We start from the raw sequence: 27,043 nt of genomic DNA, 5'->3' as shown, positions 1-27,043 counted from the left end.
AATAAAAATTTCAGCTTATCTCTAAATTTTAAACCAAATACAAAAGCCAAGAAAACTTAATGTGCACCCCTAATATTAACTGTTAGAAAAATTCATTCACTGTTAATATTTTAATATGTTGAATAATCAAACACTAGAATCGAGGTAGTTCTGTCACTAACTAGCATTAGTACAGCAACCAGAGAAGCCCTCTCTAGGACTCATTCCTTATCTACAAAATGACAGGAGTTGGCAAATGATCTCCAAAATCTTAAAAAAGCCTACTGATGATGACTGTAATACTTTAATTAAATAAAGAACAGATTGTTGGCATTCACATATTTACCATTTCTTAAGCCACCATCAAAGCCTGTGATATGTGGTTATTGCTAATGGGAATGAATAATTATCACTTCCTCATAAGAATTAAATGAGCTAATATTTATAGGAGACCTACATAGAAATCAGAGCTCCAAGTTAATGTAAAGGAGTACACCTAGCCCACTGCCCAGCATTCTTACCTCAAATAGTGGTTTGCAGGAATTTCTCTTAGATTTGTGAACGCCAGAGGTTCTACAGTCCTTTTTTTTTTTTTAAACTTAGCTACTTGGCCAATTCTCTTATTAAATGATTCATTTTCTTTATGATTTGAAAAAATTTTTAGTGACTATCAAGAGAAAGAACTATGATGACCATAATTACTTCTGACAGTAATGATTGAGAAACTACTGAAGTCAAGAATAAGTACTCAATAAATGTTAGCTGAAATCAAATTAAAAAATAGTTTTAAAGAACTAATGTCTCAGTTAAAGTTACTACTTACACTACAATGAATTTTACCGAAGCTTTCTTATCTGTCCCTCCTGACTGGAATATATATTTCGTTGGCAATTCTAATTGCAGTTATCCAGATTCTTTTCAAATTCATTTTTGGCTTAAAAATTGGACTAGGAAGGGCTTCCCTGGTGGAGCAGTGGTTGAGAGTTCACCTGCCGATGTGGGGGACACGGGTTCGTGCCCCAGTCCGGGAAGATCCCACATGCCGCGGAGCGGCTGGGTCCGTGAGCCATGGCTGCTGGGCCTGCGCGTCCGGGGCCTGTGCTCCGCAACGGGAGAGGCTGCAGCGGTGAGAGGCCCGCGTACCGCAAAAAAAAAAAAAAAAAAAGAAAAAGAAAGAAAAATGGCCATAGCCTTAGCAGTGCCTTATCTGTGACATTAACTGATGTCAGTCTACTATCATATATTTATAATATGGAGCTTGTTGAAGTTCCTACTTCCTAAGTAATTTCTACTGTTGGAGAAAAGTCTCCCTTTCTCTAACCAATGTCCCTTAGTATTTCCATCTCATCTCTTCTTCACAATCCAAACCTCTCTACTTCCAAGAATTTATTGCAAAGATTCATCATTATCATCTAGCACTTCTATTTTTTTCCCTAAAGGATCTTTATAATAAATATCTAGATAGATAGATAGATAATTAGTTCATGGTCTGTCAGAAGTTACATGGGGAGATAACTTTTACAAATTCTTCTAGCAGTAAAAACCTTTACTAGAGTGCTGAATGTCTGGGAGGGAAGGCAAAATACTCTACAAGACCACATTCTTCTTTGCAACTCAGGGAGGGAACAAAGTTCTAGTTGCAAGCAATAGGTAATCCAAGTGAAAAGAAAAGAAGCAAGCCAATCCTGAGAGCCCTCAGGAAAAGAAATGGGCTGTGAGACAGGCTTGGAACAAATGTGACACACTACATGCTTAAGCTGATAAGAAATTCCAATTCACCACAGGTCCTCATCCCCAGTTCTCTAATTGCTCCACACTTCATCAGTGTTACTAGTTCAACCCCAGGCCTAAGGGAAATTAATGCTTTGGCGTGAAGGAGTGCCAGTTAAGGTAAAAGGAATATGACAGAATCCTTATTGTGACTTACTGCAGCAGTGTCAGATGTATTTAGCATCTGAGTTAGAAATGCCAATCATTAGCGCTACACATGACAGTAATAATTAATTTCTCTAATACCATGAGATGTGATACTAGGTAGTAACTAAGTTGGGAAGGATTTTCTAGAAATATAATCACTAATTATAATATTACTTCTATAGGAAAATGTTTTTGAAATTCAATCCTTTCATAAGTTAAAACTTATCAAAGATAAACAATAAGATTGGCACAACAGTACAGTGGCCAAACAGCCTGATTTAGAAGTCAAATTCCACCACCAATAGATGTGATTTTGGATGAACTACTCTAATGTCGCTGTGCCTCCATTTCTACATCTGTAAAACAGAGGTTAAAAAAAAAAAGGAGGTAAAATACGGAGATTAAAAAAAAAAATTGTAGGAAGTTAAAAAAAAAACCCAAGACTGAATAACTTTATAAGTATTTAGTTAAGTTAATATAAGTAGAGTAGATAAATATTAACTTTAAATAAATGCAGCTATTATTGCTATTGAGGAAAAGTAACACTCAATTTCTTATCTACCTGACATATTTCCACTTACGCTTAAAGACCTAGTCCTTTGTGAAATCCTTCTTAAACTCCATACAAATTGAATATTCCCTCCTTTGTTCCCTCAATGTACATTTAACTAAAAGTACATCAATAATATTCACAAAATCACACATCCAGAATCACAGAACCTTGAAACAAACTATGGAGGTCATCTAGTTCTGGTTCAAGCAGATTTTCAATATCATATATTTATTGTATTCTTCCCAAAGTCATTTTTAAAGATACGCATGTTTGAGCAGTTGGTTTTTGTAACATCTTACAATTTTTAAAAAATAAATAAAACACTATAGTCAGATATTAAAATCCTGAGCTTCAACATCAAAGTATCAAAGGTGAAATTATTTCAGGTTTTCCTAAATCTTTGTTTATGGTCAAAACACAAAAGATATTTAATTTACTTTAACAAAAGAATTACTAAGTCTGTTTAATGTAAGTAAAGATACAATGTAAAATCAGAATACTTTGAGTGAATAAGTTATATTCTCCCAAGATCTGTAATAACTTAAAAGACTAAAAATATGTGTCATAAAAAATGTAATCTATTCAGTAAAATATAATATCATCTACTAATATACGATTTTAAAACACACATTTCTATTATTTTTCTGTTCACTGCATGGAAAGATGATAATACATGGCTTTATTGAAAGATTCCCACTATAGTTAAAGAAACTATGAGCTTTGTGCCTGACACTATAACACTTTTTTAGGGTGCAGTTCATAAACACATATTCAAAGATATCAGGTATACAGGCTGAATACATATATGAACTCAAATCTATTTCAATGTCACCTCCTCATTGTGGCTTTTCCTGAATGCCCTATCTAAAATAACCACCCCAATCATTTCCTTAACTCTGTTCTACCTTTCCTTATTGTATTTACCAAGACTAAAAAATATTATGTCTCATTTGATTATTGTCAGACTCTCTCAATAAAACATAAGGTCCATAAAGACAGGAATGTCTCTGTTTTATAAACAGTTGTATTTCTGTTGCCGAGAACAGTACATGACATACAGATACTGCTTAACAGACAATGAATGAATGATTGAACAAATACTTTTGAAGTAAGAGCATGATTTTTAAGTGTTTGGTGAAACAAAAGACATAATCATTTCAGTTAAAAACAAGAGAATGTTCATCTCACCAGGACCTTAAAAAAAATTTTTTTTTCTGTAACTCAAGGGTAGGTGGTACAGAAAGAGTAGGAGGGCAGTGTACAAAACGGGTTTATTTCTTCAAAGTTCCTTTGGGGCAAGTTGGTGTTCATTCTTGACTTAGTAACATGGGAAAACCATGGCACAATAGTAAGAAAATAATAAATTCTCTCTTAAAAAATGAACACTTTAGAATATGTTCTCATTTTCTAAAATCAACTGTATTTGCTTTAAGCTTCTATCCCAGAGCAAACAAACGAATTAATTATCTAAAAAGTGGACAGAGCCCAAAGTATAAACCAGTCTTAAGAATCAACCTTGGGGCTTCCCTGGTGGCACAGTGGTTGAGAGTCCTCCTGCTGATGCAGAGGACGCGGGTTCGTGCCCTGGTCCGGGAAGATCCCATATGCCACGGAGCGGCTGGGCACGTGAACCAAGGCCGCTGAGCCTGCGCGTCCGGAGCCTGTGTTCCGCAACAGGAGAGGCCACAACAGTGAGAGGCCCGCGTACCGCAAAAAAAACAAAAAACAAAAAACAGAATCAACCTTGAATCAACCAAATGCTAACCAAGAGAACAGTCTCTATGATTATTTGAACTAAGCCTCTTTTGGAAAGAATTAGTAAAGAAGTGGAAGAAAAGTCAGAGAACTGAGAAGAGGCCCAAATCTCTGCCACTAAGTGGCAAACTAATGAAACCTGACCAGAATCCATCCTTCAAACTGCACATTCTGGGCCATAAAACATTTAACTAATTAAAAGGATAGAAAACATACATTGTCTGCCCTCAAATCACAATGGGATTAAACTAGAAATCAGTAACAGAAAATAATTGGAATATCCCAAAATACATGGAGACTAAATAACACAGGGGTCAGAGAGGAAATCTCAAGAGAAATTAAAAACATTAATTTCTATGAACTAAATGAAAATGAAAACACAACTAATCAAATTTTATGGGATACAGCAAAAGCAGTGATTAGAGGGAAATTTACAGCATTGAATGCATATATTAGAAGAGATCTTAAATCAATCACCTAAGGCTCCACCTTACAAAACAAGAAAAAGAGCAAACTAAATCCAAAGTAAGCAAAAGCAAAGAAATAATGTGAATTATTTTTAATGAAATTGAAAAGAGGAAACCAACAGAGAAAAAAATCAATAAAACCAAAAGCTGGTTCTTTGAAAAGATCAATAAAATCAATAAGCCTCTAGACAAGCCAAGTAAGAAAAAAAGAGAGGACACAAATTACTAATATCAGAAATGACAGAGGAGATATCACTACAGATCCATGGACATTAAAAGGATAATAAAGAAGCACTATGAACAAGTTTATGCCCGTAGATTTTATAACCTGGATGAAATTAACCAATTTCTGAAAAATACAATTTGCCAAAACTGACACAAGAAATAGACAATCTGAATAGGCCTATATCTACTAAAGAAATTGAGCCAATAATTAATAACCTTCCAAAACAAAAAGCACCAGGCCCAGTAGGGTGGACTGGTGAATTCTACCAAACATTTAAGGAAGAAATTATACCAAGTCTCTACAATCTCTTTCAGAGGACAGAAGCAGAGGGAATACTTCCTAACTCATTCTATGAGGACAGCATTACCCTACTACCAAAACCAGGCAAAGGCATTACAAGAAAAACAAAAACTACAGACCAGTATCTGTCATGAACATAGATGCAAAAAGCCTAAACAAAATACCAGCAAATCAAATTTAACAGTGTATAAGAATTATACACCACAACAAATTGGAATTTATTCCAGGTATTTGAGGCTAGTTCAACACTCAAAAATCAATTAAAGTAATCCACCACATCAACAAACCACACATCTGATTATCACTCAGCACAAAAACTTCAATATCTCCATCAAAGTTTCTAATGTCTGCATTAGAGTTCCTTCAAAGTGCTTTAAGGACCACGAGTTTCAGACTTAACTGTAAAACTCATTAAAAATTAAATTCTCAGATTCCACCCCCCAATAATGGAGACCAGATAAGCATTTTTATCAAGCATCACAGGTGAATCCTATGTGAACTTAAGTTGAGAACTAGTGTCCTAATACACTTTTCAAAACTCAGTTGAAGTCACCTATTACATGACTCCCTCCCCATTAGAATTAATTTCTTTTCTCTGTACTATTCTTTGAACACATTACATGTATTTCTCTTGTAACTTATACCACATTATCTCTTCCCAACAGCCCTCCCCATTCCCCAAAAAGAAAACTTTCTCATTAACTCTGATTAAGGCAGAGGTTCACAACCTTTTTTTCACAACTAACACACCACAGCACAATCCCACAGTAAAAGTTACTAGAGGATGTTACATAGATAAAATAAGCCATGCGATTCCTACAATTCCAGGACTTAGCTCGAATCTACTTTTCTCCCACAAATCAGCCTAAATGGTGTAAAGATCTATTTGATTAAAGTTGGTCTATAACTTTCAAAAAGATAATAGCTTTATTCCTTTAGTAAATTTTCTATGGACTATCCATTCTCACAACATGAAAGCAAAAAAATTAAGAGTGAATACTCAGTATTCTTGGTCTGGATCATGAGTTTATATCGACTAAAACAAAAATAAAATCAAGGTGTAAAATAAAAAAGACTTTGCTTTCCATTCCATAATTGTATTTAAAACAGTAGTAAATTACTTGACCAAACATATTGACAAAGATTCCAAGTATTAGCAACCTGATATATTAAAAAATTAAAAGGTGAATGATTTAAAAAAAAAGAAAATCAAACTTGAGGATGGGGGGACAGGACAGTGGAAATCAGACTAAATTTTACTTAATCAGAAACTTTCTGAAAATTCTGAAAAAAAGTCCTGGGTGAAGTCACAAAATCATAAATATTAGAGTTAAAAGGTGTTTTAATTCCTATCAAGTTCCACTTCTCTTATCTAGAAGGAAATTGGAATTCTTATCTATGTTGAGTGATTTTGCCCAATTCATATAATAATGGGCAGAATCTGGGTTTTCTGACTTCTGTGCCCTTTTCATTATATTAGGACCAAGCAGTGCACAAGACCTCAATTCAACTAAGCTGAATCCTAAACAAATTCAACCCTTGTTCACTTCATATAATAGCTAAACCCTTTCCTTTGAAGGATTCCAGGCAATGACCACACTTGCATATACAGGCATTATCAATTTCATAGTTGGGGAAGGTAAAGCTGCAAGCTTAGTAATTAACTCAGAACTATAAGCAATAACAAAATGGAGAGTAAACTATCTGGCTCCTGGTGACATTCTCCAGGTGACATTCTCTTAAGTGGCATTTTGATAAACATCATGAGTTTACCTTAGCTTAAAACAAAACTACCTTTTTTTGAGCTGGCAGGGGGAGAGGGGTTCTACTTCTATTACTACAGAATACTGACAAGTTCACATTCAGCTTCTTTGTGACAATTTAAAGTTTTTAATTACACCCTATCTTCAACTTTTCAGACCAAGATATCAAATACTAAGCTGAAATTTAAGAACTGGAGATTTGGGTTATAGTCCAGACTGCCAAACTATCACTACTTTAAGTAAATCACTGCCTATTTCTAGACGTCAGATCCTTCCCTCTATTAAATTGGGGTTGGGGGGAGGGGGGAAGGTGGTTACGGTAGTTATTATCTTTGGTGCCTTCCAGTTCTACTGTTCCTTATCTTTGTCTAATTTCATTGATACAAAAGGAGGAAAAAAAAACTGTTAATGATTACAAATTGTACCATTCACTGAGGTTTAAAGAAACAAACACACACACACACACACACACCGGTGCCCGAAAGAGTCAGAAGTTAGCTGGTAGAGAGCACCAGGAACCACATTATTTTGAAATTCTTGTTTCACAGTCAGTTAAGTTTCTATAAATCATTCAAACGTGAATCACCATACAGAGCAGCTGAACAATGTCAACATTTGATCCTGAAAAAATATGGCAAACTCCAAATTCCAAGACAGAATGTCTTCAGATGAGGATTTGAAATCTTTTATATAGTCAAGTAACTGACAATTTTGAACATTACCAAATCCCTGTGATATTGGGAAACAGCAAAGGTTAAGAAATCCTCCCATTGCCACCCTTCTGTGATCTGGAAATGGCTTACTGCAAAGAACCAACAGTCCCCATAGGACTTAGGTGAGCAAGACTCAGGAATTACCCACCCACCTTGTTTACCTATAACAAGGGCAGACATAGCACCTGCAAATTCCCATTCTTTGCTTCAAAACTGACTAGTTGAACTGCTTGTCCCCATAGAGCAACCGGAACAAAATATTACCCAAATTCCAAGATCTCTTCCCCTAGGTTCCTGAACTTTGGCCCACCCTCAGTCTGAAACAGGATATAACCCCCCAACAGTTTTTCCTCAGAACAGGTTTGCGTGGGGGTAAAACTTTCTCTGATTTACAGTCTAATCGTACTACCCTTTCATCTCACTTCCCCACACCCAGTTCTTTCTAGCCTTGTTTCCTCCTGCCTTTTTTAAAAGAGCAGCTCTTTTTCCTAATCTTTGAGACTCTAGCAGATCTTATGGTCAGGGCACTCTCCCCACTCCAATAGTTCCCTCGCCCACGCCCTTGCTATTCCTTTCGAATATAGACCCTGCTTATTAAGTCCAGATTTTTTATTTGACACCTTTTCCAACTCCACAAGGGCTGAGTTTGAAAGACAAACTGACTTTGCCGTTTCTTTACTTTGCCCTTTCTCTAAGTGACAGGTGCTAATCCTTTACAAGAGGGAATGTACTGTGTCCACCTGGAAAGCCTATAGGCATTTATAAGATATGAACTTCTTGGCCACTGCCCTACAGCTGAGAGTAAAGGGAGGAGATCATCAACGAGGCAAGGTCAACTCTGGGACCACCTGGCCCACGGCCATACACAGTAAATGGGCCATGAACATTCTGACTACCTATTCCGTACTCCTGAACAGATCTCGCGGTTGGGCAGGACATATGCTGCTTCCTCTAGGGCCCCGGCGCCCCGAGGCAGGTGGTAGGTCCTGTCCTACCGCTCACCCCATTGCTCCCGCCCGCTCCATCCTCAGCTGGGCACCCGACCGGCTCCCTTCACAGCACTGACCTCCCGGCCCCTTCCTCCCGACTGTTGTTATTCCAGCCCTCACAGGAAGACTCACCATGGCGCCAAGGACAGGTCGTGGACCAGACGCCCAGGAGTCGCCGGGGCCGTCCAGGACCTACCCTCACCACTCTACAGCCGGGATCCACTCGACACCGCGAGAAAGAAGATCTTCCGGCTCTGCCGGAAGTTCAGCCTGAGCGGGACAGGAAGTCCCTCCCCTCTGCTGAACGCCGGCGACCCCACGCCACGCAGAGATGAGGCTACGCAAGACGTCCTTCATTGCCACTTCCGTGAGCGCTAGGTTAGAGGCTGGGGGAGGTGCTGACCTTGAGAGCGCACGCGGGAGGCGCAGGCGCAGCACAGGTAGGTAGGTGGGCGGGAGGCGCGCCGCTGTTGCGCCTGTGAGGATCCAGAGGTGGGTTGGGTGGTGTTGGCAAGAGCGCACCCTCTCTCTACAAGGTGATAGAGATAAAGGTTGGTGAATGAGGTGGGAGCCGACTCAAGATCCAAAGGATTTCTTGCGGGAGAAAACCACAGTTAAGCCCCGCTCTTGCTGAGACAACACTGAAATTGCCTCAGCTCAGCCACGCCCTTTCTCTTTTTACCTTCTCGTTTTTCTAGCTGCCTTTTCTTGGAGACTTTCCTTACAGACCTGTCCCTCTGTCGTCTCTGCTCCCTGCTTTAGTGGCTCTTCCAGCTCTATCCTTCCTCAGGGCAGTGGAATTTGTTCGTGAGAAGTTTCTTCATTACAGGTACCAGCTAAAGCCAGAAGGACATCTACCAAGAGCAGAGAAACCGGCAAGAGAATTCTGCCTATTTAATACATTCCAGTATGGAGGGTTTCCATTTAGATTAAAAAGTATATGTCATCAGATGGAAAAAAGTCAAACTCCCGTATACCTTCTAATGTTGTGCTGTTTTTGTTTTTTTTTTTTCCAAAAGACAACTCCCATATAGCCTCAAAATGTTGTGTTGTTTTCTGTACCTATAAACTCTCTATTTGGTTATGCATAGTACTAATGGCAGGCTTGAAGTGCATATACAGAGTACCTTTAACCCAGAAATTCATCTCACAATTTAGGGATCCTTGCTTAAGTCTCAACTGTATCTGCAATTTCATCTGTGGGATCTCTTTTTGCCATAGGGTCTAGTTTTGTCGTAAAGCTGGAATTGGAATGGGAGACAAGGAAGCTTCAGAAGAACTTAAGAAAATTGGGTTGGCAGGGGTGGTTAGAGATGTTAAGTTTTACCTTCCTTACCAAAGTACCTGAAGAGCACAGATACCCAAGCTATAAATGGTCGAAAGATCCTGAGAATCAGAGTTCCCAGCTATCTAAAAGAAGCATGCATAGGGCAGTTACTCTATATTAGTTTTCACTTTAAATTTTATTGGGAGATGCATAGTGTGACAGTTAAAAAAGATGTAAGAATCATAAGTACTAACACTGGAAACAGCTGGAGGTGGAGTGGGGCTGGGAGATATTTTGTGAAACAGATCCTGCTGAGGTTGAATCCAGAACTTCGCTGAGGGTTCGTTCCACTTCTGCTGTATGGAACAAGGTTGGAAATTGACAAGCCCCAGGGCACTGCAGATGGTAACTGGGAGAGAGGAATTGGAGTCTGTCGGCAGGTGTGTCTGTGGAAAGCAGCTGCGATCCTTGAGGAAGAAAAAGTGGAGAAGGAAAGTGGCTATAAGTCTGTCAGTGACAACACATCCTGCTAAGTCTTACTCTCCTTTCTGACACTGTGGGTCTTACATCTGCCCTAGACCTGGCAGCCTCATTGAGGTTCACAAAGCATCTCCTATGTGGCAGTAAGACTGAAATTATTAGGTTGGAATCCATTCCTGCCAGAGTAAACGAAAGGAAATCACAGTGTTTGTTATCCGCTGATCATTTTAAATAGATCATGGGGTTCTGTGTTCCTTATTTGGTATATGGCAAGTTGATAAATAACTCTTGGTTAATATCCTTTAATGTTTCTGTTACAGTGTGAAAAATCTGTTATAAGTAATTTTTTTAAGATTAAAATGCATGCATGTTTTAAAGCTGCAACCTCCCAGTCTTTTTTTTAATCCCACAGAGTAATTATAATGTTGTGTAAGGTTACATGCCTTGAAGTAGAGGAATTTACCTATTTCCATTACTTAAAATAGATGAGAGTCTTAGACAAAGGTACAAAAAAAGGGGAAACTAATGAAAGGGGGGAGAAGATGTGGATGATGGAGATTAAGAAGAAATTTGGTTGTTTTTGTCAAGGGAGTTAGGAGTCAAATCTTTGATTTAAAAAAATCTTGGTTGCTCACTATTCAGGCTTTGTGATGAGTTGTCCTGAGTGAGAACTGTTCCCTAGTACTTAAGAACACTAACAAATAGTTACCTCGTCCTTCAGGACCTCCACCTATCTGGAACGTTTTCAACCATTAAGACCTATCACTTTCTTGAAGTCTAGCTCCATATTCTTTGCAAAATGTTTTCCAGATTAGCTCCCCTGATAAATTTCCACTGCTTTTTCTTACTTTAGTAAATATAATAACTTACGCTTTCTTGTGCAGTGCCTTTGTAATCCCCCCACCTCTGCGCAATGTATATTGTTTTCCTAATTAGACATAAATGCCTGGGACCTTCTTGTGTTGCCCACCCTCTTCCCCTTGAGAAATACCATTTAAAGGAATGTTGTGGACAAAAATCACTTCAGTTAAACTGCCCTTAAAATAATTTATGGACAAAAATGTTAGCCGTAGGAATACTTATCATCATAAAAAATTAGGAAAAATCTTTAACAATTAGAGATTGGTCAAATTCTATCATATATACTTAGTGGAATATTATCTAGCTATTTTTTAAAAGCCATTAAACTGGTCTTTCTAATGGAAAATGTGACCAGTACGATTGCTTTGACGTGAAAAAACTAAGTATAAACAAAGAGTAAAAAAGGAAGTAACAAAAATATATCAATCATCGTTACTGGAATTACCACTCTAAAACAACCTTTCTGTAAGGGGGTAATTTTTTTTTTTATTTTTTTTACTTAGGAGTAGAGGAAAGGAGCATTTTTTCCCCCAAAAAAATTATGCTTTGTAACATCCACCTATATTACTCTCACCTTTCTAATTTGGGAAAAACATACAAACACACATGTTCTTCAGAAGTGTATTGCAACTTTTTGATAGTTCAGTAGCCTCCCTCTGAAACTTTTCTCTATTGTTATTATAGTTATATCTAGGACTGTACTATATATCTGAATGGTGGAAAAACTCCTGCAAATTTTACACAAATTATACAGTGCACATTTTCAAGGATTACTAACGTACATAAATGAGATCTTGATATCATTTGATACCTTTTGGTATCAGGAAGGTCTTTAAACAGCCACCACGGAGAGCAATAAAACCGTTAGAAAAGTTTAAAACCTAAGTTAGCTTTATTCATTCTTTAAGTATTTGAGTATCTACTCTGTCCTAGTCACTGTTCTATACTTGGGGAAACTGTGATAAATAGAGCAGACATGGTCCCTACTACATTTTAGTGATAACAGACCATAAATAAATAAACAAGAAAAATATAAGTTAGTAATAGTGCTAGGCAGAGAATTAACGTAGATGAATATTTTAGATTAGGTCACTAAGGAAAACTTCTAAAAGAGTGTTTTTATTTAAACTGCTATTTGACAGGAGAATCCAGCTTTGCAGAAATTGGGGAAACCGTTGCTTGCAGAGGGGACAAAAATGCAAAACCCTGAGGCATGAACTATCTTGGAATATTTTGGGAACGAAAAAAAGGCCTGCCTTGTTGGAGCATAGTGACTACAAGAAGAGTAAGTTTGGGGGTAGGAAAGAGCTAAATTATGGTTGCATTGAAAGCCAGGAAAGGGTTTAGATTTTATTCTAAGTGTGGTGGAAAAAGCATTTTAACCTGAGGAGTTATAGGCAAGAATATATTTTTAAAATCTACGTTAATGATATATTTGTAATTGAAATGTTTAGTTGACTCACATGTAACACAATTACTAATATACATGGACATAAATCTATCATATTACAGTAAGTCCCCTACATACAAACCTTCAAGTTGTGAACTTTCAAAGATGCGACCATGCATTCACATGTCCAGTCACATGTTAGTTCACGTGTCTGGCTTACATTGTCATATGCGTGCATCCTCTACAAGTGGTTGTGCTTTTGTGTACTTTACTGTACAGTACTATATAGCTACCCAGACATCACTGGATTGTTTTTTCAAGAGAATAAACGATAGAATTGAATCTAGCAATGAACCAGAACTGTGCCATCAACGTCAGGCATGAGTGAAATTGCAGCTTGCCCTCTGTCTCCTATTGCCAATGATCCTTTAGCTCTACCATCTCCCACCTCTTCTCCCTCCTCCAGTCAGTAACTCTTCTTGCCTGTTCACTCAATGCCAGCCCCTGTATGCCGCTGTTGTACTGTACTACTGGACTTTTCAAGGTACTATACTGTAAGATTAAAAATGTTTTCTTTATTTTTTGTGTTTGTTTTTTATGTATTATTTGTATGAAAAGTATTATAAATCTATTACAGTACAGTAAAGTATAGACAATTGTGTTCATTGGGCACCCAGGCTAACTTTATTGGATTTAATGAATAAATTGGACTTAGGAATGTGCTCTCAGAACAGAACTCGTTCATATGTAGGGGACTTACTGTATTTGCTGTTTGTCCCATCTCTCCTATGTTCAGTTTCTCCTTTTTTGCCTTATTTTAGATTGATTATTTTTAATCCATTTCTTCTACCCCATAAGCTTGACAGTTATGTATTATTTAGAAATTTATATTATACTCTTCCTGGACAATGTAAGGACCTGAGAACACATCAACTTAATTTACTGCCCCACTGCATGTTATATATATTGTGTTTACTTAATATATACTTCCTAATTCCTTAAGACATTACTATTTTTATACAATTAATGTGTGTTTATATTTACTCAAACATTTACTTTGTCCGTTGTACTTTATGATTCCTTGAGTTTCTAAGCTTCTATCTGGGATCTTATTTCATCTTCCTGAAGAACATGCTCCAGTATTTCCTTTGTAGATGGCTGCTGGTAACAAATTCAGTTTTTGTATCCTGAAACTACTTATTTTACCTTCATTTTCAAAGAACATTTTTGCTAAATTAGCAGCTATTGTATTTTATCATTCTGAAGATACATTCCATTGCTTTTGGCTTCCAGTTTTTTTTGAGAAAAAATGTTGGTTTTATTTTTGCCCCCTTAAAGTGATCTGTTTTTTCCTTTGGCTGTTTATAAGATGTCCATAGTAAAATTGAAGCAGTTTTATTATGATGTAACTAAACGTTGTTTTCTTTGGTTTTTTTTAAATTTGTTTTCTTTTTGAGGTTTATAATGCTTCTTGCATCTGGGATCTCATGTCTTACTTTGTTTTGGAAAGTTCTCAGCTCTTATCAGTTATTGTTTCTGCCCCACTCTCTGCCCTCTCCTCTCCTGGTATGCCACTTAAATGAATATTCAGTCATTTCAATTTATCCCTTATGTTCCATTTATTTGTCTCTGTATGGTTCATTCTGGATAATTCTTACCTTTCAGTTCACTCTCTTCTCTTTAATAGTCTCTAATCTCCTGTGAAACTTACCTGTTGAAGCATTTATTTCAGTTATGTTTTTGGTTGTTATCAGTTCAAGCATTTCTGTTTGGTTCTGTTTTATAGTTTCCAGTTAGCTATCCAATTATCTGTCTCATTCTGATCTTTTATCTTTTCAAACATATTAAGCATAACTACTTTAAAACTCGTGTCTAGGGGCTTCCCTGGTGGCGCAGTGGTTGAGAGTCCACCTGCCGATGCAGGGGACGCGGGTTCGTGCCCCGGTCCGGGAAGATCCCACATGCCGCGGAGCGGCTGGGCCCATGAGCCATGGCCGCTGAGCCTGCGCGTCCGGAGCCTGTGCTCCGCATCGGGAGAGGCCACAACAGTGAGAGGCCCACGTACCGCAAAAGAAAAAAAAAGTGTCTAGTAGCTGTGGGGTCTGCTGTTGTCTGAAGCTTCCTTGTTTCTTTGTTGTGTTTGTTGTTTATCATATTATCTTACTTTTATGAGTTTTTTGTTTATATTATATTATTTTTATTTATAAAATTTTTGTTAATTTATGTTATGTTATTTTTGATTGAATGCCAGAACTGGTATATGAAATTATACTTTGAGGTCTAAAATGATGATAGAAAGGATTTATGTCTCCTGGCAGGGGCTCTGGGCACTAGTAATCCAAAATCACCTTAATCTGGTCAGTGGCGAGATGACTGGAAGTTCTACTTCTAGTTCAAACTTTTTCCTAAGGTATAGACCTTTGAGATCTCAACTTGAAGCCTGTAGAGTTAACAAAGGCAGGCTCTGAACTCCAGTTTTTGTCTTTTTGACTCACTGAGTTAGTCAGATGGACTGTTCAGCTTCTCAGCTATCTTCTTCTCAGCAATCAGCAGGTAACCCCAGAAAAAAGCTATAGTAAATGCTGGGTTCAACAACTCTGGGTTTTTCTTCTTCTGGATTTTCTACTGCCTCATTGGCTCTCTCTGATGCCTTCAGATGTTTGTTTTATATTTTGTCTAGCTTTTCTAGTTCTCAGAAGAAGGAGTACAGGCATACCTTGGAGGTTTTGTGGGTTCAGTTCCAGACCACTGCAAGAAAGCAAATATCACAATGAGTCACATAATTTTTTTTGTTTCCCAGTGATTTAAAAGTTATGTTTACACTGTACTGTATTCTATTAAGTGTGAAATAGCATTGTCTAAAAAAAAGTACACTCCTTAATTTAAAAATAGTCTATTGCTAAAAAATGCTAACCTTCATCTGAGCCTTCAGTGAGTTGTAATCTTTTATCTGGTGGAGGGTTTGAAATACTTTGAGAATTACCAAATGTGACAAAGAGACATGAAGTGAGCAAATGCTTTTGGAAAAATGGTGCCAATAGTCTTGCTCAATGCCGCATTGCCACAAACTTTCAATTTGTAAAAAACACAATATCTGTGAAGCACAATAAAGTGAAGCACAATAAAATGAAGTATGTCTGTACTGAAATACAGATTTAGAAATGGATTCACTCTTATAAGGGATATTGATTTAAGACAGATGACATTGTAGGCCAATGGGAAAAGCAAGAGCATTTCAATAAATGGTACTGGATATCCATATGGAAGAAAATTAAATTGGACCTCCCTAGTTAACACCATACAGAAAAGTCAGTTCCAGGTGAATTAAAGATTTAAATGTGAAAGGAAAACCTATTAAAACTTCAGAAGACAAGATAGTGAGATATCTTTATGCTCTTATAGTAGGTAAAACCTATAAAAAGAAAGAATTACATTCAAATACATTTTTAAAATCTCTGTTCAAAAGATATCATAAGCCCTTGGAGTAATAGTTGATTTCATTTAGGTACAGGAAATGTACACAATGAGCCTGGAACATTTTGTTGTGCAATTTAGCAAGGAAGCTGTCATAGGCTACTAGGATCAGGTCAAATGGAGTCAGGAGCCAACTGAAAAGCATTCCTCTGGCCAAAGATGGAACACTTTGAGTATCAATAAGGACACACAGGTTCACAGAAATTCTGAAATCCCCTTGAGCACAAACTGGGACATACCAAATGCAATGGATTGGAACATCTGAAATTATCAAATGTCCTTATATTCATGAGTTCTTAATGATAATAAAACTAACAAAAAGCATCTAATTGATCAACACTGAAGGGTGTTCTGGAATCATTATTTTGAAAACCAGTTTTTAAAAAGGTAATTATTTGTACTGTCTTTCCTATATGAACTGTACCACAGGTAAGTAAATGAGGGGAAGTTTTTTATATAAATGTATTAATAAATGAAGAATGAATGATAAAATTAGAAAATTTTAAGATTCCTAATGAATAAATAGGTTTATTCATTGTATATCAACAGCTGCTAACATGACAAATAAGGAAACTTTATATGCCTCTTAATGGAAAAACACACCATCACCTATTAAAAACTTGTGCCAAAAAAACTGAACCTGATATTAGGAAATACAGAGAATGTGTTAAACACAGTGGCTGTGCAATCAGAAATTTTTCATCTATGGAAATCATGGGACAAATTAACTTCAACAAATATGTTGCAGGAGGGAGAGAAGATGGAAACAAATGTAGATTAAAAAGAGACTCACCTAAAAGACACATGAAGCAATGTGTGAACTTGTATTAGTTATTTATTGCTGTATAATAAATTGCCCCAAGACTTAATTTAACAGCTTAAAACTAAAAATACTTACCTCTTACAGTTCCTGAGGGTCAGAATCCAGGAGTGGTTCAGCTAGGTCTCATGGCCCAGGGTCTCATGAGTTTGCAGTCAAGCTATTGGCTGGACTGCAGTCTTCTGAACACTTGACCTGGTCAGAGAGGATTCACCTCCAAGATGGTTCATTCACAGGGCTACCTGCATGTCCTCACAACATGGCACCTGGCCTTCCCCAGAGAAATTGATCCAAGAAAGAGACAAGCTAAAATTACTCAAAGTGATGCATTACTTGTCCTGTATTCTCTTAATCCCACAAATCATCCCTGATAAGAGTGTGGGAGGAAATTATGCAAAAGCATGAATATTAGGAACCTGGCTACCACAATTTGACCTCCAAAGAGTCACATTCTTCCAGTATGCCAAATATACTCATCCTCCACCTGAGCACCCCCAAACTCTCATGCCATTACAGCATTAACTCAAAGTCTAGAAATGTAAATCAATTCTAGGTGTAGATGAGGACTTGTGTGTGTACTTCCTTAAGCACAGGTCTTTAAATAGAGTTCCTCTTGATCTGAAGAGCTGTATACTGAAGACACACAGTATCTGCCTCCACACACTTAATTTAAAATAGGGCAACCACTATGGATGTGTGTTTAAAAGGAGGGAAATGAGGTACACATGTTCACAGAAATTCTGAAATCCACCTAGGAACAGGTTGGCAGTTTCTTCATTAAGATTCAAGGCCTGAGAGTAAATCTCCAGGTCTAACTCTACTTTAGTCACTTGGATCCACCCACTGAGTCATCCTTCATTTTCCACATTTACAGCTAAGTACTTGTCTCTGCCTATAGAAGCTTAGATATCCAAAAGCCTCTTTTGATTTGGTGCTCTGTCCCTTTCAGTTCTGGCGGGCAAACAACATACTAATATAATCCTCTTTTAAAAGTCTCTTTTAAAACATTATATTCTGCTCATATAATTCTTTTATAAACTTTGTGGATCTCCTCTGAATTTTATTTGAGTTCACGCCATTAGACAAAGCAATACCCATAAATATCTTCCATATAAACCCTTCTCTACATTGGGCTTTTGATGCAGCACACCCTTAAAATTCTTAGAACCTATCACTTGAGAAGTTTCATCAGGTACATCCTTTATGTCTGAATAAAAATACTCTGAAATACCATGCTAGAGCTTTCTGAGGTCTTAAAGGGCTTTAAAACTACATCCTCAACTTCATATTTTCCTGTTAGTGCTTTGCATTTGTTCTTTCTTTTTTAAATAAATTTATTTATTTATTTATTTTTGGCTGCATTGTGTCTGTTGCTGCGCATGGGCTTTCTCTGGTTGCGGCGAGCGGGGGCTACTCTTTGTTGTGGTGCATGGGCTTCTCATTTCAGTGGCTTCTCTTGTTGCAGAGCACGGGCTCTAGGTGTGTGGGCTTCAGTAGTTGTGGCTCGTGGGCTCTAGAGCACAGGCTCAGTAGTTATAGCGCACAGGCTTACTTGCTCCACGGCATGTGGGATCGTCCCAGACCAGGGCTCGAACCTCTGTCCCCTGCATTGGCAGGCAGATTCTTAACCACTGCGCCACCAGTGAAGTCCCTGTATTTGTTCTTGTTCTGAGCCATTTACTAATTTTAACATCATCTGTCACCTAGAGAGACTGGGAATCTTCAAATCCCAAAAGTTCTGTCTCCTTTTTGTTTAACAGTTCTTGCTTTAACATCTCTTCCCTCTCACATTTTACTATAAGCAACAATGAGAAACCAGGTGATGTTAAAGAAACATCTATAACATTATTCTGGCTGGACATTGCCTTAACTAGATCACCCAGTTAGTTCATTAGGCATATTCTCTACTTTGCACATAACTTCAGGTGACAAATTTGCTAAACTATTGCCACTTTCCTCTAATTTCCAATAAGACTTTAAATCTGTAAGACCTCAGCTGCAGCCTCCTCAAAGTTATCATGCATCTACAAACACTCTCCTCCAAGTCCTTCCAGCTTCTGCCCACTGCACTTTTTTTTTTTTGGCGGCACTGTGCAGCATGCAGGATCTTAGCTCCCCCAACCAAGGATTGAACCCGCACCCCTTACAGTAGAAACGCAGAGTCTTAACCGCTGGACCACCAGGGAAGTCCCAGTCGCTCTTAAGTTTTAGGTTTTTGTTATGTCAGCACCCCACTTCCAGGTGCCAAAATCTTTATTAGTTTTATATTGCTTTATAACTAACTACCCCCAAAACATAATTTTTAAAATAACAAACATTTCTAACTCATGCAGTATCTGAGGGTCAGAAATCGAGGAGTAGATTAGCTGAGTAGTTCTGGCTCACGGTCTCCTGTGAAGTAACAGTCAAAGCTGTCAGCTGGGGCAACAATAATTTAATGACTTAACTAGTGCTAGAGGATCCACTTCCAAGATGGCTTACACACATTGGCAGGATGCCTCAGTTCTTCATTAGCTATCTGGCACAATACCTCAGTTTCTCACCATATGCCTCACCATATGCCTGCCTCCCCCTTAAGCAAGTAATCCAAGAGAAAGAGACAGAGGCTACCACGCCTTTTATGTCTTTTTTGATCTACCCTCAAAAGTGGCATACATTACACAGATATGTGACCCACAGGTTGATCACAGGTATATCCGGAGAAAAGCATGGTCCGAGAGGACACATACACCCCAGTGTTCATTGCAGCACTGTTTACAATAGCCAAGACATGGAAGCAACCTAAATGTCCATCGACAGAGGAATGGATAAAGAAGATGTGGTATATATATATACAATGGGATATTACTCAGCCATAAAAAAAATGAAATAATGCCATTTTCAGCAACATTGATGGACCTAGAGATTGTCATACTGAGTGAATTAAGTCAGATAGATAAAGAGAAATATCATGTGATATTGCTTCTGTGCAGAATCTGAAAAGAAATACAAATGAACTTATTTACAAAACAGAAACAGACTCACAGACTTAGAGAATGGATTTATGGTTACCTGGGGGTGAAGGGTAGAGAGAAGCAATAGTTAGGAAGTTTGGGATTGACATGTACACACTGCTATATTTAAAAAGGATAACCAGAGATAGCCTCATCCACCACAGGGCAGACAGCAGAAGCAAGAAGAACTACAATCCTGCAGCCTGTGGAACAAAAACCACATTCACAGAAAGATAGACAAGATGAAAGGCAGAGGGCTATATACCAGATGAAGGAACAAGATAAAACCCCAGAAAAACAACTAAATGAAGTGGAGATAGGCAAGCTTCCAGAAAAAGAATTCAGAATAATGACAGTGAAGATGATCCAGGACCTCAGAAAAAGAATGGAGGCAAAGATGGGGAAGATGCAAGAAATATTTTAAAAAGACCTAGAAGAATTAAAGAAAAAACAAGCAGAGATGAACAATAAAATAACTGAAATGAAAAATACACTAGAGGGAATCAATAGCAGAATAACTGAGGCAGAAGAACGGATAAGTGACCCAGAAGACAGAATGGTGGAATTCACTGCTGTGGAACAGAAGAAATAAAAAAGAATGAAAAGAAATGAAGACAGCCTAAGAGGCCTCTGGGACAACATTAAATGCAACAACATTCGCATTATAGGGGTCCCAGAAGGAGGAGACAGAGAAAGGACCAGAGAAAATATTTGAAAGATTATAGTTGAAAACTTCCCTAACATGGGAAACGAAATAGCCACCCAAGTCCAGGAAGAGCAAAGAGTCCCATACAGGATACACCCAAGGAGAAACACGCCAAGACATATAGTAATCAAATTGGGAAAAATTAAAGATAAAGAAAAAATTATTGAAAGCAGCAAGGGAAAAATGACAAATAACATACAAGGGAACTCCCATAAAGTTAACAGCTGATGTCTCAGCAGAAACACTACAAGCCAGAAAGAAGGGGCATGACATATTTAAAGTGATGAAAGGGAAGAATATACAACCAAGATTATGCTACCCGGCAAGGATCTCATTCAGATTCGATGGAGAAATCAAAAGCTTTACAGACAAGCAAAAGCTAAGAGAATTCAGCACCACCAAACCAGTGCTACAACAGATGCTAAAGGAACTTCTCTAAGTGGGAAACACAAGAGAAGAAAAGGACCTACAAAAACATACCCAAAACAATTAAGAAAATGGTAATAAGAACATACATATCAATAATTACCTTAAATGTGAATGGATTAAATGCTCCAACCAAAAGACACAAGCTCACTGAATGGACATAGAAACAAGACCCATATATATGCTGCTACAAGAGAACCACTTCAGACCTAGGGACACATACACACTGCAAGTGAGGGGATGGAAAAAGATATACCATGAAAATGGAAATCAAAAGAGACCTTGAGTAGCAATACTCATATCAGATAAAATAGACTTTGAAATAAAGAATGTTACAAGAGACAAGGAAGGACACTACATAATGATCAAGGGATCAATCCAAGAAGAAGATATAACAATTATAAATATATATGCACCCGACATAGGAACACCTCAATACATAAGGCAAATGCTAACAGCTCTAAAAGAGGAAATCGAGAGTAACACAATAATAGTGGGGGACTTTAACACCTCACTTACACCAATGGACAGATCATCCAAACAGAAAATTAATAAGGAAAGACAAGCTTTAAATGACACAATAGACCATATAGATTTAATTGATATTTATAGGACATTCCATGCAAAAACAGCAGATTACACTTTCTTCTCAAGTGTGCAGGGAACATTCTCCAGGATAGATCACATCTTGGGTCACAAATCAAGCCTCAGTAAATTTAATAAAATTGAAATCATATCAAGCATCTTTTCTGACCACAATGCTATGAGATTAGAAATCAATTACAGGGAAAAAAATGTAAAAAACACAAACACATGGAGGCTAAACAATACATTACTAAATAACCAAGAGATCACTGAAGAAATCAAAGAGGAAATAAAAAAATACCTAGAGACAAATGACAATGAAAACATGACGATCCAAAATCTATGGGATGCAGCAAAAGCAGTTCTAAGAGGGAAGTTTATAGCAGTAAAATCCTACCTCAAGAAACAAGAAAAATCTCAAATAAACAATCTAACCTTACACCTAAAGGAACTAGAGAAAGAAGAAAACATAAAACCCAAAGTTAGTAGAATGAAAGAAATCATAAAGATCAGAGCAGATGTAAATGAAATAGAAACAAAGAAAACAGTTGCAAAGATCAATAAAATTAAAAGCTGGTTCTATGAGAAGATAAACAATATTGATAAAACATTAGCCAGACTCATCAAGAAAAAGAGGGAGAGGACTCAAATCAATAAAATTAGAAGTGAAAAAGGAGTAGTTACAACAGACACCACAGAAATACAAAGCATCCTAAGAGACTACTACAAGCAACTCTATGCCAATAAAATGGACAACCTGGAAGAAATGGACAAATCCTTACCAAGACTGAACCAGGAAGAAATAGAAAATAAGAAAAGACCAATCACAAGTAATGAAATTGAAACTGTGATGTTAAATCTTCCAACAAACAAAAGTCCAGGACCAGATGGCTTCACAGGTGAATTCTATCAAACATTTAGAGAAGAGCTAACACCCATCCTTCTCAAACTCTTCCAAAAAACTGCAGAGGAAGGAACACTCCCAAACTCATTCTATGAGGCCACCATCACCCTGATACTAAAACCAGATGAAGATATCACAAAAAAAGAAAATTACAGACCAATATCACTCATGAATATAGCTGCAAATATCCTCAACAAGGGCTTCCCTGGTGGCGCAGTGGTTGAGAGCCCGCCTGCCGATGCAGGGGACACGGGTTCGCGCCCCGGTCCAGGAAGATCCCACATGCCACAGAGCTGCTAGGCCTATGAGCCATGGCCGCTGAGCCTGCACATCCGGAGCCTGTGCTCCGCAATGGGAGAGGCCACAACAGTGAGAGGCCCGTGTACCAAAAAAAAAAAAAAATTCCTCAACAAAATACTAGCAAACAGAATCCAACAACACATTAAAAGGATCATACACCATGATCAAGTGGGATTTATCCCAGGGATGCAAGGATTCTTCAGTATATGCATATCAATCAATGTGATACACCATATTAACAAATTGAAGAATAAAAACCATATGATCATCTCAATAGAGGCAGAAAAAGCTTTTGACAAAATTCAACACCGATTTATGATAAAAACTCTCCAGAAAGTGGGCATAGAGGGAACCTACCTAAAGGCCATATATGACAAACCCACAGCAAACATCATTCTCAATGGTGAAAAACTGAAAGCATTTCCTCTAAGATCAGGAAGAAGACAAGAATGTCCACTCTCACCACTATTATTCAACATAGTTTTCAAAGTCCTGGCCACGGCAATCCAAGAAGAAAAAGAAATAAAAGGAATACAAATTGGAAAAGAAGTAAAACTGTCACTGTTTGCAGACGGCATGATACTATACATAGAGAATCCTAAAGATACCACCAGAAAACTACTAGAGCTAATCAATGAATGGGGTAAAGTTGCAGGATACAAAATTAATGCACAGAAATCTCTTCCATTCCTATACACTAATGATGAAAAATCTGAAAGAGAAATTAAGGAAACACTCCCATTTACCATTGCAACAAAAAGAATAAAATACCTAGGGATAACCCTACCTAGGGAGACAAAAGACCTGTATGCAGAAAACTCTAAAACACTGATGAAAGAAATTAAAGATGATACAAACAGATGAAGAGATATACTATGTTCTTGGATTGGAAGAATCAATATTGTGAAAATGACTATACTACCCAAAGCAATCTAAATATTCAATGCAATCCCTATCAAATTACCAATGGCATTTTTTACAGAACTAGAACAAAAACTCTTAAAATTTCTATGGAGACACAAAAGACCCCGAATACCCAAAGCAGTCTTGAGGGAAAAAAACGGAGCTGGAGGAATCAGGTTCCCGGACTTCAGACTATACTACAAAGCCATAGTAATCAAGACAATATTGTACTGGCATGCAAACAGAAATATAGATCAATGGAAAAGGATAGAAAGCCCAGAGATAAACCCACACACGTATGGTCAACTAATCTATGACAAAGGAGGCAAGGATATACAATGGAGAAAAGAGAGTCTCTTCAATAGGTGGTGCTGGGAAAACTGGACAGCTACATGTAAAAGAATGAAAGTAGAACACTCCCTAACACCATACACAAAAATAAACTCAAAATGGATTAGAGACCTAAATATAAGACCAGACACTATCAAACTCTTAGAGGTTAACACAGGAAGAACACTCTTTGACATAAATCACAGCAAGATCTTTTTTGATCCACCTCCTAGAGAAATGGAAATAAAAACAAAAATAAACAAATGAGACCTAATGAAACTTAAAAGCTTTTGCACAGCAAAGGAAACTACAAACAAGATGAAAAGACAACCCTCAGAATGGGAGAAAATATTTGCAAACGAATCAATGGACAAAGGATTAATCTCCAAAATATGTAAACAGCTCATGCAGCTCAATATTAAAAAAACAAACAACCCAATCCAAAAATGGGCAGAAGACCAAATAGACATTTCTCCAAAGAAGATATACAGATGGGCAAGAAGCACATGAGAAGCTGCTCAACATAACTAATTATTAGAGAAATGCAAATCAGAACTACAATGAGGTATCACCTCACACCAGTTAGAATGGGTATCATCAGAAAGTCTACAAACAACAAATGCTGGAGAGGGTGTGGAGTAAAGGGAACCCTCTTGCACTGTTGGTGGGAATGTAAATTGATACAGCCTCTATGGAGAACAGTATGGAGGTTCCTTAAAAAGCTAAAAGTAGAATTACCATATGACCCAGCAATCCCACTACTGGGCATATACCCAGAGAAAACCACAATTCAAAAAAACACATGCACCCCAATGTTCATTGCAGCACTATTTACAATAGCCAGGACAGGGAAGCAACCTTAATGCCCATCGACAGACGAATGGATAAAGAAGATGTGGTACATATATACAATGGAATATTACTCAGCCGTAAAAAGGAATGAAATTGGGTCATTTGTAGAGACGTGGATGGATCTAGAGACTGTCATACAGAGTAAAGTAAGTCGGAAAGAGATAAACAAATAGCATATATTAACACATATATATGGAACCTAGAAAAATGGTACAGATGAACCAGTTTGCAGGGCAGAAATAGAGACACAGATGTAGTGAACAAATGTATGGACACAAAGGGGGGAAAGTGGCAGGGGTGGTGGTAGTGGTGGGATGAATTAGGAGATTGGGATTGACATGTATACACTAATATGTATAAAATGGATAACTAATAAGAACCTGCTGTATAAAATAAATAAATAAAATTCAAAAATTCAAAAAATATATAAAGAAAAAAAAATAAAAAGGATAACCAGCAAGGATCTACTGTATAGCACAGGGAACTCTGCTCAATGTTATGTGGCATCCTGGATGGGAGGGGAGTCTGGGGGAGAATGGGTGCATGTATATATATGGTTGAGTCACTTTGCTGTGCACCCGAAACTATCACAACATTGTTAATCAGCTATACTCCAATATAAAATTAAAAGTTTAAAAAAATGCTTGATATGATTTGTTATCAACAATGTGAATATCAAAAAAACATTAAAAAAAAAGGTGACATACCATTACACAGATATGTGACCCACAGGTTGATCACACATAGGAGATTACACAAGCGTGTACATACCAGGGAGTAGGAATCATTGGGTACCATTTTGGAGGCCTGCTACCACAAGACTTTATCTGGATCATGATTCAAACTTTAAAACACACACACACGCTTAAGATGATTGGAAATTTGGATGCTTATTGAATATTTGATGATATTGGGGAAGTATTGTAAATTTTTTTGTGTGTTTATAATAGTAATTTTTAAAGATCCCTATTTTTTAGAGATGCATATTGAAATATTTAGAGATGTAATGATATAATGTCTGGGATATACTTTAAAATACTAAGAGATGGAGAAAGTGAGTGGTAGTATAAATGAAGCTGAATTGGTTATGAGTTGATAATCCTGAAGCTGGGTGATAGGTAAATCAGAGCTCATTATTCTATTCTGCATATTTTTATACTTTAATGTATGTTTAAAATTTTCCATAATAAAAAGTAAAAAAAAGAAAAAAAGACATCATAAGGAGAGTAGAAGACAAGATACAAACTGGGAGATCTTTACAACCCATATTATTGGCAAAGGGATTAATACTTGTAATAATAATTGTGTAAAGAATTACTACAATTTAAATATTTTTAAAAATAGATAATGCTCTTAACTACCACACTATAAATAGGTAATTCATAATTACCTATTACCTATAAATAGGTAATTCATAGGTAATAGGTAATTCATAATTCATAAAGAAGGAAACCCGAAGAGATGTTCAACCACATGCTGAATATCATTTCACACCCACCACATAAGCAAAAATTTTTAAGTCTGACAATATCACCAGAACACTTATACGTTACTGGTTGGAGTATAAACTGATATATCCATTTGGAAAACAATTTGGCATTATCTAGTAAACTTGAAGTTGCATGTCTCTTATGGCCCAGGAGAAATGTGTATCAGGATATATGAGAAAGAAAATTCCTAATAGTATTATTCATAACAGTAAAAATTGGAAACAACCCAACTGTCTATCAACAGTAGAGTGGTTAAATATATTACGTATACTCATACAGTAGAATACAACAGTGGGAAAAATGAATCACAAATCCATGGACATGGATGAATCTCTAACAACACTGAGCAGAAAAGCAATTCACAAAAGAACAGTACAGTAGGATTTCACTTCTATAAATTAAAGAACCAGTAAAAGTAAACAATATTTTGTTTAAGAGACCAAACATAAGAAGTAAATCTATAAAGCAACAGGATCGTAACCACAAAATCAAGATAGTGATCTTCTCTAGCTGCAGAAAGAAGGGAATGGACTAAGGCAGGGGAACACAAGAAACATAAAAGTAGTGTGATTATACGTGTTAATTTAGTCAGAACAGTCC

At 37.2% G+C, this 27,043-nt stretch overlaps 1 protein-coding gene and 1 long non-coding RNA gene across 6 annotated transcripts in view; one reads left to right on the top strand and one right to left on the bottom strand.

Moving 5' to 3' along the window:
• Positions 1 to 8,940, bottom strand: part of TMEM161B (transmembrane protein 161B) — a 68,871-nt gene extending 59,931 nt beyond the window's left edge. The window contains exon 1 of one of the 3 annotated variants that reach the window (XM_033401575.2): positions 8,795 to 8,940. In XM_033401575.2, coding sequence (XP_033257466.1) covers positions 8,795 to 8,797 — 3 coding nt within the window. In that variant the 5' untranslated portion in view covers positions 8,798 to 8,940. The remainder of the gene's footprint in view (positions 1 to 8,794) is intronic. The other 2 variants (XM_004263548.4, XM_049708302.1) reach the window with 2 other exon arrangements.
• A 3,516-nt stretch (positions 8,941 to 12,456) lies between these two features.
• LOC117195751 (uncharacterized) overlaps positions 12,457 to 27,043 on the top strand; it is a 38,801-nt gene continuing 24,214 nt past the window's right edge. For all 3 annotated transcript variants that reach the window (XR_007476672.1, XR_007476671.1, XR_007476670.1), the window contains exon 1: positions 12,457 to 12,567. This is a non-coding gene — a long non-coding RNA (uncharacterized LOC117195751). The remainder of the gene's footprint in view (positions 12,568 to 27,043) is intronic.

Source organism: Orcinus orca, chromosome 3 (assembly GCF_937001465.1).
Source record: "Orcinus orca chromosome 3, mOrcOrc1.1, whole genome shotgun sequence".
NCBI classification, from domain to species: domain Eukaryota; kingdom Metazoa; phylum Chordata; class Mammalia; order Artiodactyla; family Delphinidae; genus Orcinus; species Orcinus orca.
Note: the sequence above shows the minus strand (reverse complement) of the source record. Positions and strands in the feature narration are given on the sequence as shown.